Source organism: Barbus barbus (genome assembly GCF_936440315.1).
Source record: "Barbus barbus genome assembly, chromosome: 20".
Lineage (NCBI taxonomy): Eukaryota > Metazoa > Chordata > Actinopteri > Cypriniformes > Cyprinidae > Barbus > Barbus barbus.
The window spans coordinates 4,484,405-4,497,314 of record NC_136748.1 but is presented as its reverse complement, the minus strand read 5'-3'; the positions used below and the strand labels follow the sequence as shown (position 1 = coordinate 4,497,314).

Genomic DNA, 12,910 nt, shown 5'->3' with positions numbered 1-12,910 from the left:
GAGTCCCCTGCTCTACTCTCTCTACACGCACGACTGCGTGTCCTCTCACAGCTCCACATCTATTATCAAATTCGCTGATGATACTGTGGTTCTGGGCCTCATCTCCAACAACGATGAGACCGCATACTTGGACGAGGTAGAGAGACTCACATCATGGTGCCAGGACAACTGTCTCTCTCTGAATGTGAGCAAAACTAAAGAGCTGATCATGGACTTTAGGAAGAGACAGCAGCAGCCCTACACTCCTCTTATGATCAGTGGGACCCCTGTGGAGAAAGTGAGTAGCTTCAAGTACCTCGGTGTAAACATCTCCGAGAACCTGACTTGGACTACACACATCCAAACACAGGTTAAGAAAGCCAAGCAAAGACTGTACCATCTGCGACAGCTGAGGAAATTCAGGGTCTCACCAGCAATCCTGAAAACTTTCTATCCAGGGACCATAGAAAGTGTATTGACTCAGTGCGGTATGGAAACAGCTCCAATCAGGACTGCAAAGCACTACAGAGAGTTGTGCGCTTAGCTGAGCGCATCTCAGGGTCTGCTCTCCCCTCTCTGCAGGACATCTACCTAAAACTAGGGATGCATCGATCCGATACTCAGGATCGGTATCGACTCCGATACGGTCATTTTCTGCGGATCGGGTATCGGTCAGACGAGACCGATCTAAATCCGATATTGTGCGTATAATATTCTGTGTTATTGTTGAGCCCCACGAAAGGCACAAAAACATTATAAAGCACAATAAAGTTTTCGTGCACTATATTTCAAGTGTTCTGAAGCTGTTCCATAGTTTAATCTGAGGTACAGATGAATATTTAAGTCTTTAAATTCAAGTTCAGGTAAACTCTTCTCTCCGCCGCGGCTGTCTGTCATCCTCCATTCAGCGTTCAAACTGTGTGTCGCGTTCGGTTACTACAGTCAAACTCTCTTCAAGAGCGCACAGTTACTGAGGTTTAAAACTGTTAAAAGAAAAGGCTTAAACTTACGCACAGATTTAATACGCTACGCATCAATATCTCTTCCCTTTGTACTTTGAACGTTTCTATGCGGACTCAGAGGGCTGTGCGCTGTGACTCCGTGTCGCTTCAAGTGCATCATTCTGCACACGGGATGCACATAAGCGCTTTCTGCTGCTCTATATTGGAGCCTTACTTTTGCGCAATGAAAGATTATTAACAGTCTTTCTTGTTCTGTCCTATCTATCATATGTTGCTGCCTTCATTACTGTGCTACAGATTTAAAAGAAATGCATTTTAATTTTATAGTAGCCTATATATTTATATATAAATGTATTTGCTTGTTTTTTCATGAATATATTTTACAACAATTCAAAGAGCAATATGTATTATTTCACCAGATTTAGTCCTACACATTCACTTTTATTTGTAAATAAAAATGTTTCACTAGGTTTTATAAAATTATTGTGCATCCATGATTTTTCTAGAGTATCTTTTGCTATATTTAGGGCTGCAACTAACGATTATTTTGATAATCGATTAGTTGGCCGATTATTCTTTCGATTAATCGATTAATCGGATTAAAAAATATTGACCAAAAAAAACACTATTTCACATTCTGCCCAATGTTCTACAAACAAACGTGACAACTGAATGCTATGAAAACATACAGTGCTTAATTTATTAGACCACTTATCATAATAAAGAGAAAACATATTTTAGAAATTTGTCAAAAATTTGTTTAAATTTAAAAATGTTATTGTCATTTATTGGACATAATAATAAAAAATGGCCTCATAACAGCTTGCATTCTTGCTGGTATTGTTTATGTACTTTTTGACTGCAATTGGGTATCGCGAAAAAAAAATACTCAAATAAAAAATACAAAAAAAAATAAGTGCTCTGGTTTTCTTTCATATATAACAGCAATAATGATATTATAGCATTAAAAATAGCCTACTACTTTTACTAAAGAGCTTACACATATTGGAGTACTAACCAGTACAGAAAGCCGAAAAATGATTTTGGTTATCACCAATACTGTTACTTTAGAGCAGCAGTGGCACAAACCTTACATAAACACATTGTTAAACTTACATAAATTTGTTAAGCATTGTAAAAATTGAACATAGTTTAAACCTCTATTAAAAATTTAATTAATAAAGATAATAATAAAGCCTAATAATAAAGACGAATAAAAACACAAACTCAGTGTTAACCAACAGGTAAGAGTAATGTTCTGCAGGAACTACTTTGATCACAGTCACCTCGTCATTTCTTTATCCTGTAAAAGGCCGTTATGGAGCGTCTCATGTTTATATTCAGACAGACAATTACACGCTGTTATCCCTTTAAAGTTCCTACTCTCATAAAATATTCGCACTGCATGTTGACTTTTAAACCTTAAATTAACTTTCAACAACAGATAATTCAGCACAGTGGATATGTTTGCGCTGAAAAGCCTATTAATTGTCTCCCTCTACTGTGTTCTGTCCGTCTGACGCGCGTGCGCGCGCCCGCCGCGCCGGCGCTCATTCGGTATTTTAAACTTAACACAGACTGTCAGGACGGACCTTTATGCAAAAATGGAAATGCTCGCGTGAATTTGGCATTTATAGATAAGGATATGACCGTAAACTGAACGTTTTTGCGCTGAGGACGCACACGCATCTGTCAAAGCGCCTGACAGGGCAAGCCATTACTCTTATGCATTAACTTAAAGCTTAAAATAAAGAATTATCATGTTTTGGGCAGCTTGGATCACGTGCTTCTCCGGCAGAATCTCATTCTGTTTCCTCCACTATTTTTAGATGCATTTTGTCCATAGAAATGCATTATTCAGTGCCGTAATTTGACTAACCAGCTGAAGTTGGACGTACACTGTGGGCAGACCCGATTAATCGATAATGAGAATCGTTGTCGATGATTTTCATAATCGATAATAATCGATTTTATCGATTAGTTGTTGCAGCCCTAGCTATATTATAAACCAAGTTTATAATATTATTTTTGTCATAGATTATGATTATATATTTTTTCATTTGTTATTTTTCATTAAAATGAAGTTATTGATATGTAGTAGATTGTGTTTAACACACAAAAGAGTAACACACACAGAAGTATAGAAATTCTACATCGATTTAAAACAAAAAAAACTGCGCTGGTATCGGATTGGATCGGTATCGGCAGATACTCAGAATTTTCAGATCGGATCGGTTCTGAAAAAATGGTATCGTTGCATCCCTACCTCAAACGCTGCAAAAATAGAGCTGTCAAAATCATCAAGGACTCTAATCACCCTGGTAACCGTCTATTCACTTTGCTTCCATCTGGTAAGCGCTTCCGTAGCCTGATGGCAAAAACTGAGAGACTGAGAGACCAGGCCATCAGGCTCCTAAACTCTAACTCTGTGTCATAACATCACTTGACTCCATGTAAATATCAATATCTATAAGCTATTCATAATTTTTTCTACCTCATATTGCTGCTATTTAAATACCCTGTACAACTTTTTTGCACATTCCTGTTATATTAGTATTTATGTCAACAACATACTGACCAGCACATTTATATTTTTTTATCTTTTATTTTATTTTTTTCTACTTTTCTTTTTCTTAATATTTGTGTTGTATACAATTGCACTGTCCTTGGAGTGGACCTGACTTACATTTCACTGCTGGTTACACTCTGTATAATTGTGTATGTGACGAATAAAGAATCTTGAATCTTGAATCTTAATGCTGTGCTTTTATTATTTTTGTTGAGCTATTCTTGTCACAATGCCTGGTTTCCATATCGAGAATTTTCCAAAATGGGTCACACACACTGTGAGGTTCCTGGCATGGGGTGATCCGTGTCAGAGTCAAGACACAACAGCAGTCGACAGTCCCTCAAAGCTCTAGTAATCTCTAGCATTAAGCACATGAGAATGATTGACAGAAGCAGGTGCCTCAGCAGCACAGGTGTGTGTGTGTCCATTACCTTGACTGCGAAGCTGCATTTGCCCCCGCGAACGGCCTCCTCGTCTGTCTGCCACTGGTGCGGCCGGCTGGACTCTGGCACGTAAACGTCTTTCTTTCGCCGGAAACTCTGCCGTAGCTTATTCATCGCTCAACCTCCTCCTGCAGACAGACAGACGGAGACGTTTCAGACAGATCAAACAGACAGACATCTGATTATCTGCTCCACTGATGATTGAAAATTCCAAAACTATTGGAAAAAGTAAAACAATAAATTAAGATGATTTCACAGACATAGTATCAAAACTTCAGAAGTCAATACCAGCACCAGTATAGCGCTCAGATACCATATTGAGCGATTACTAGAAACGGTAAAAACACTGGCATCGCTACCTAGAATTTTTAGCATCTACTTGATACTGGATTGCGGTCAACTGATATGGATTTTTTTGATGGCTAATGCTGATATTTTGGAGAGAAAGTTGGGTGATGGCTTATATGCTGACTATTTAAATGCTGCATTAAAATTAAAATTACATTTATTTGATACATTACTACTAAATTAGAAAAAGATCATTTGAAAATGAATCAATAGGATAAAAAACAGCAACATAAACAGATTATTCACCCAAAAATGAACATTTTACTCACACTTATGTTGTCCCAAACCTGTATGATTTTGAAGAATGTTGGTAACCAAAAAGTTGACTGTAGCCATTGACTTCCATAGTATTTTTATCTACACAATGCATCAATGGCTACCATCAGCTGTTTCGTTACCAACATACACAACATTCTTTAAAAATATATTTTTTTGTGTGTGTTCAACAGCTGAAAGAAATTCACACAGGTTTGGAACAACATGAGTTAAGTAAATTACCAAATTTTCATCTTTGGGTGAACAATCCCTTTAAGGAATTGATAGTATTTTTCACAAATAATCCGAGTGGCGTTCACCCCTGAATGCACACACACACATACACACGTGTGTGGAGTCACGCAGCGCTGAGTCACATCAGAGCCACTGCAGTCAGTCAGTCACCTGCAGAGCCAGACAGCAGACAGACTCTCACACACACAAGTTTCAGAGAGAGCAGCACAGAAACAGGCTTAAGATTCATTGCCTTTTACACTCCACAGAAGCTCAGATTTCAACAGCATAACGTGACGCTCATTTGAATGAGCCAGGAGAGACGCTTAACCACACACACACACACACACACACACACACACACAGGCAGGCAGTGAGAAACAGCTTGTCTTCAAAGGAGGAAGACACAATAGCACATTAGACGAGCCCAGCTTGTGTGTGATGTGTGAGTGACAGAAACAAAAACCACACACAGGTTTGCAACTGTAACCAAACATACAGTAACTACCCACATGCCATATGAGATTAATAGAATTATTTTATTCAGCAAGGTTGCATAAATTGATCAAAATTAAATATAATTTAACATTATTAACATTAAATATATTTATTTTAACTAAATGCTGCAGACTCCTACTCCTCAAAGAACCGTGAAAAAGAAAATGTATCATGTTTTCAACAAAACATTTGGCAGCACAACTGTCTTCAACACTGAAACTGGTAAAAAATGTTTCTTTAGCTGCAAATCAGCATATTAGACTGATTTCTGAAGGATCATGTGACACTGAAGACTGCAGTAATGATGCTGAAAATACAGCTTTAAATCACAGGAATAAATTACATTTTAAAATATGTTACAATAGAAAACCGTTATTTTAAATTGTAATAATATTTCACTCTTTTTACTGTATTTGTAACTAAATCTAAGTCTTGGTGAGCAGAAGTCTTTCAAAAACTGAATGCAGCCTTTTGAATGGTATTGTATATAAACCTCGACACTTCATGAGCAGCCGTTCCTCTTTCATCACAGAGTAGCAGAAGAAAATGCAGAGGAAAAGCTTAGCGCGCGAGTGTGGGACATCAAACGGCCAATGAGTTCATCTACTGTCAGAGGACAGAAACTGAGAAACACAGAAGAAAGCAGCCCAGAGGAAGAGGAGAGAGAGAGTCCTTCATAAAGCTTTCCTCTGCTCGTCTGTATTTAGGTCAGAGTGACTGCAGGCCACGGGCGAAGCTCTGTCACTGAAAAACACCACTCCACAGATTTCTGCCAGCACTCATCTCTGACATCACTCTCTCCGTTCTGGTTCAGTCTAAAGCTCTGTTCACAGCTCTGTTATCGGTTTCATTTTTCACTTTTTGTCTGGATTCCATTCGAATGGGTTAATTAAATTTTCATAAGTAAATCATGTCTAATCAATTGAACTGAAAATGTTTTTTTGTTTTTTTTACAGTAATAGGGTCCTATGTTGTTTTTTCTGAATTTATGATTTAACTAGGGATGTAACGATTAACCGCGAGCCGGTTGAAAATCGATTCATATCGGTTGAGACGCTAAACAAATGGCGATTCAGTTAGGGGTAGGAGTTTATATGAAAGTAGTGTTGTTTTCGGCAGCCTTTTTAAATTTTAGTTTTAGTCTAGTCTTTGTGTGAAGCGCTCATTTTAGTTTTTATTAGTTTTAGTCTGGTTTATTCTCTTTTTAGTCTAGTCTAGTTTCAGTCAACTAAAAATCTGAGCATTTTAGTCTTATTTTAGTCAGAATTATCCATGACTATTTTCGTCTAGTTTTAGTCGACGAAAACTGCATTTTAGTCTCTTTTTAGTAATTCTATTTAACCCAGTCAATATAGTATAAGTACCTAGTGGCAGTGGCATACCGTGGGGTTTTAGTCAGGGCCTTCAGTAAGCAAGGTTAGTTGTGTATAGGTTTATAGTGTTTTTTACTTCATTGTTGTATGTCTGTATTTATGTAGCACCGTGGTCCTGCGAGGCACAGTATTTCGTTCCACTGTATGTAGCAGAATGACAATAAAGCTCAACTTCAACCATCTTACACCTCTCTGTTACAGCTAACGCAGCTATATGTATATAATGCACATATTATGCCGCACACAGGCTCTCAACAAACAATGACGGCTGATCAACTATTTTAATAGTAGGCTAGATTGGGGTGGGTTAAATGCAGAGTAAATTTCCCTACATGGTCAGTAAAAGTAATCCGCCAATACACGGGTCACTATGCACATTCATGTCACTCTAAAACGACGACGCGCCCAAAGCAGCAAAACTGTACAAACTCTGGACATCCACACACCACACCACAGTATTATCAACACACCTCCATAACAATGTGCATGATACAATACTCCTCAAATAATAAAGCACTCACCTGTCACTCGTAAATAAAGTCCATGGGTCTGTCATTCAATGCCCCTTTACTCGGATTTAAAAGTAAACACAGCCAATAAAATAACTTGTGCTCGGTGCTAGCTGTTAGCCACTGATAGCACTCATAATTGCAATCGTTGAAATGGCGCATAAAACCTTTGCTGGCCTTTGTTAGCGAATTCACTTTGGGTGTAGGTCTTCCTTTCTCAGTTATTCTCTTTTGTCTGCAAAAAAGCGCCTTGAAAAAGACGATTTTAGTAGATCGGCAACAAGATCTGGTGTAGGCGCCGATGACTGCAGCTGTCATTTTCTTTTCGTTTACTTTCATGTTCGTACCTTGGAAATCCCTTATTAAAGGGGCGGTCTAAAGCTGGGGGTAGCACTGGGCACGCAGCTGGACCCAGAGGGCGGGCTGTCATTGAAAGTCAAAATTTGATTGGCTGATGATTCGGTCACTAATGCTCGTAACAAATCAGATGTGACGTCTTTCAACAAAAGGGTAGCACTATCTGTAGTGCTGGCCTCTGACTTTTTTTTATGTAGGATATTCCAGTTCAACCTCAACTAAACTAATCATAGGCAATTTAGTGGACATTACACAAATGAAAATGATACCTAAATAATCAATAAAAACATTTTTCACACAATTTTGTTATTTATAGGTCCAGCAGAGAAAGCCCTGCTTCCCCTGACGGCCCACCACTGCGCTAGTAGTATAGACGAAACCAACATTTTTTTAGCCAAACCCATTTCAAACAAGGTTATCTTATTATATTATTGTTACCTTATAGACTTAAGAATACATCCATGCCAGACAAGGAAGACGCTCTGATTTGAATTTACAACATTTATTTTACCAACCAAACATGTTAACATATTTGTTGTCGTCTTCTAAATAATGCCACGAGTGGGGCTTGAGGAAGTGACATCACCTGCGTCTGCGCAGTGCGACCTGATGCAGCCCCAGAAGTGACACAGGAAACAAAAATACTGCAAAATAATCATAATAATAATAATATAATAATAATGCGACTAAACGAGATGAAATAACGTTATAATATTTAGTTTCGTCTCGTTTTAGTCAACGAAAATTAGACATTTTAGCATAGTTTTTATTTTGCAAAACATTTAGTCTCATTTTTATTCGTCAACAATATTGCATTATATATTTAATTATCGTCATTGTCACATGACCAGCATTTACGTTGCGTCTCGTTTTCGTCACGTGATAAAGGTTTGTTGACGATATTTAGTCACAATTTTCGTTGACGAAAGCAACACTATATGAAAGCATGTCTGAGGGGAACTGACTGTCTTTAGAAAAGTTTAGATGGTATTTTTTCTTTTCATCTTGACTCTGTATAATGCATATTAAAGTTCATAAGTGCAGCGCTGCTTTGTTTACAGCGGAAACCAACGAAACGCTTAAAGCGCCACGTGCTGGCAGAGAGTGAATCTGCGTCTCATTCAGCTCGTCTGCCGTTTCGGTTCATGCAGATATTTTTTATGTATAGTTTCAGAAAACTGAAGTCAGACCATTCTGTTTTTGCTTCAAATATCGAAATGATACAATCTAATTTAGATCAAAACCTGCTCATGTTGCATGTATGCAGCATCTTTGTTTGGATCATGATTAAAATGCAGTGGTTGTCTGCCTAATTTTAAATGGAAATAAGTCAAGTCACCTTTATAGCGCTTTTAACAATACAGATTGTGTCAAAGCACTTAACAGTATCAAATTGGAGGATAGAGTGTCTAATGTATAATAATAAGATTAAACACTCAAATAACACAGACAAAGCCTTCGTTTATTTTGCAGGCGCTTTTATCCAAAGCGACTTGCAAATGAGGAAAATAGACGCAATCAAAAACAACAAAAGAGCAATAATATGCAAGTGCTATATTAGTATATTATAATAGTGTTATATTTCAATTTCACAAAGAAATGTGCAGCATTTTGTCCAAGCAATAACGACAGGACATTTAATTTATTATTTGTCTTAAATCTCATTTTGTAAAAGAAAATTGTCAATCGAATCGTGAGTTGAGCGAATCGTTACATCCCATGATTTAATACAAATTTACTATCATTACAGTGGTAATTGAATGAAGGCAAAAAACCCCCGAAAAATATGATTTATGCAATAAATCCTAAAAATTTGAATGAAAGATTATCATCATTACTTTGGAAAGTACATTCTACTAAACAGTATTAATGCTGTTGGCATGTTGTAGTAAAGAGCTTTGAGTTTGTGTGTATCTGACGGTAGTTTTTCTCAAACGAATTGGTGAAACACTGGTGAAATCATACTGGATGATGACTGAAGCTGCATCAGTCTCTCTTGCACATTATGACAGACTTCCTGTTGCTTTGCCACTGCAATCGGTTGTCAGTGAATTGTCTTTTTTTTACCCATTTCGTGTCTCTCTGTGCAGTGTGTGGGAAAGTGAGTCTGGTGTCAAGGGGGTGAAATAAAAGCCAATGAAAGAGAAAGTGAGTGTGAGAGCCGGTGGGAAACAGAAACACAGCACACCGAGTCATGTGAGGAGGCTCAACTTCAAAGCACAGCCACTAACAACCTTCACTCTTTTCAGCTCTAATTGCCGTTAAATTGATGGATTTATTTATTTAAAAGATTCATCTGTTATTCACAAGAAACAGTGTTTTTCATAAGTTTCTTTCATTCACACACCATTATCAATATGCTCTTACAACTCTGAAGTAATTTGCAAGAAATCTTCTCGCACATACAATCAGAAATTACATTTACACAGCAGCAAACAGATAATGCAAACAGATTTACCATTTACTGCACATTGTTATTCTTCTCGTTATTTCCATATAGCGGCTAATGAACCGGAAGTCTCGACCATAGGCTTACTTCTGCGTTTAGGAATAAGGTGGATACAACAGAAACCAGAAAAATAAAATAAAACTAATTAAATGAAGCAATGAATGAAACGGACTCCAAAGGGGGAGTTAACCAAGGAGTTAACTATTGCTCACACTTGCTTGTTTTAAACAATAAAAAAATCAGTTCAATTAAGTGTCAAAAGACATGTGCGTCCATGAAGTAAATAAATGAGTAAGTGAATAAAATAGAAAGAGAAGGACTGACTGAATGAATGAGTAAACAGTGTGAGTGAATGAAGGACGAGCCTCTCTTACTCAGCCTGTTGTCTCTGTGTGTGTTAATGAGGCCATTAGTGCAGTAGAAGAGCATTTAGCTGAGCTCTGGCCAGACACAAGCCACTCGCTGCCTCAGTCACGCGGCTCACAGAACACACATGAGTGCTGGCCTCCGAGAGAACCTATTTAAATCATCTCTCCAGGAACGGAAAACACTTATTAATTCCTGCAAAAGGAACCTGGAGAGGAAGACAAAAGCGCTTTCAGACAGACAGACAGACACAGAGACAGAGAGAGAGAGAGAGAGAGAGAGAGAGAGACGCTCTCAGAAAAGCTCTCATTCCACACAACACCACGTGGCTCTGCTCCATGTCAGACGCCACATGAATATAAAATCTCTAAGATATGCATTTAAGCTGGAAAAAGCAATTTCAGGCGTCACTGTCTGCTTATGTAATGATGGGAAAAGATCTTTACATAAAGCCTGAAATACTGAGAAGTTACTATCAATCAGACAGCACTGATTAGAGACAACCATAAATAAGGCTGATCTCTCCAAAAGAATAAGACTGTGGGCTCTGTACTGAAAATACACTTGCTTTGTTTGGAGATCTTGACCAGCCCGACACAGCAACACTGACTCAGCCACACTGACTCAGCCAAAGCCATGCTTTAGGGGTGGGGCTACATGCTTTCCCAGCCATTGAGCGGCTAACACTTATTATTAAAGGGGTCATCGGATGCCCATTTTCCACAAGTTATGATTCTTTAGGGTCTTAATGAAAAGTCCATAAACTCTGGTTAAAATTTCTCAAAACAAAAACGTTTTTACCCTGTCAAAAACAGCTTTGTTCACAGTGAACCGTTTCAGTGAATGTCCCTTTAAATGCTAATGAGCTCTGCTGACCCCGCCCCTCTCTTCCATGGGGTGACGAGCCGTTCTCTAAAACTGTAAACTTTAGCCGCATTTAGCTGCAGAACTTGCTAATAGTGATGGGAATTTCGGATCATTTTACTGACTCTGACCTTTGAGTCTCGTTCAGCAATTTCATGACAGAGTCATTTCGTTCATTTTAACAAAATATAATTAAAATGTTACGTTTTACTTCAATAACACATCTACTACTTGTGCAAACGTTGATCACACTACAAACAATACAAAACTATAATGGTGTAACCCCTTTAATAAAAATAATAATGGTAACACTTTACAGTAAGGTTCCATTTGCTTACATTAGTTAGTTAACTACAATAGTTAACGTAAAGATTTAATAGGGCCCTAAACAAGGACACTATAAAATAAAGTTTAACTTTTCATTATTTTTAATGATTTTTTTTTTAGTTTTATGCAATGTTATGAGGTCATGAGATGCTTATTGCTGCATAATGCCTGAGTCAATGACTATAGTGAGTCAATGATCTTACATAACAGGACACAGTTCAACGGGAAGCGAAAAGGGGCTGGGAAGGAAGGGAACCCTCTTCTGGATCTAGAATGTGGTGTAACTGCTGGTTCATTTCTTTCCCAGCCGTGACAAACAGACAGTTTTAGAAACAGCCGATTACAGCCAAGCAAAGCAAATCTATTGAAACGAACAGAGCGTTGCACAGAAGAGCAGCCAGAACAGAGGACAGAACGATAACCTTCACTAGAAATATCACTCAAAACAAAAGAAAAAAAAAATAAAAATCCAAAATGCCCTTAACACAGATGATATTACTGGCAATATTTAAGCAAATATTTTCATCTCATCACATTGAAGACCACACAGAATGTCACTGACAAGTCTTATGCATAACATACGACTTTTTGATCCAAGTATAAAGTAATTAAACAATTGAACAAACCACTAACAAACTACTTCTGCTGCCACAATCTTTGGTCTGTAGGGGTCTATGAAATTTTCCCCAAACTGTGGTAAATCAAATTAATTTCTAAAATGTTGTTTTTATTATTATTACTACTACTACTACTACTACTACTACTACTACATTTAGAAGTTTCATTTTCATAAAAAAAAAAGTTCTAATTTAATTCAATTTACTTAATAATTTTAAGCTCTTTTAAGCGCTTTTCTATTGCCTGCAACCATAGTGGCAGCAACAGTAAAAATCAAGGTAAATATCAAAGTTGGCAGTGTCCATACCACAGAAAGGCTTGTCATAGTTGACTTTAGGGATGGGTCACGATTTTAGAATATTCGATTAGTCAATTTATTCATAGAATATCGAATAGGTTGTGCGATTATATTGGTCTAAAAATTCCCCATGTTTTCGGTGCTGATGCGGTGGTGATGCTCAAGCGTTACCAATAACGCACCTAAAAGCTGTCAAAGACAACAGAAGAACACACTATCTTACGTGAACGCTGTAGACTTGCAACTAAGAATGATGTCAAATAAGAGTTCTGTGTGGACCACAAATATCCCCGACTGGGTTAGAGGTGCGCTGAATCCGTACTGGGAAATGCACGGAAAATTAATAACGTGTTCTATGGGGCCACTAAAGGGACATATGGTTAGCCGCATGCTAGAGATAGTCTGTTACATTACAGTACATGCGGTTTCACTTACCAGCAACAGAGTAGAATTATGGCGAA

The 12,910-nt window shown here is 37.8% G+C and overlaps 1 protein-coding gene across 9 annotated transcripts in view; it reads right to left on the bottom strand.

The window, feature by feature from the left end:
• LOC306886697 (protein numb homolog) overlaps positions 1-12,910 on the bottom strand; it is a 71,782-nt gene that overhangs the window by 34,846 nt on the left and 24,026 nt on the right. For 8 of the 9 annotated variants that reach the window (XM_079444019.1, XM_079444016.1, XM_079444020.1 and 5 more), the window contains exon 2: positions 3,942-4,081. In XM_079444019.1, coding sequence (XP_079300145.1) covers positions 3,942-4,067 — 126 coding nt within the window. In that variant the 5' untranslated portion in view covers positions 4,068-4,081. Of the gene's footprint in view, positions 1-3,941; positions 4,170-12,910 lie in introns of all 9 variants that reach the window. The other variant, XM_079444015.1, reaches the window with a different exon arrangement.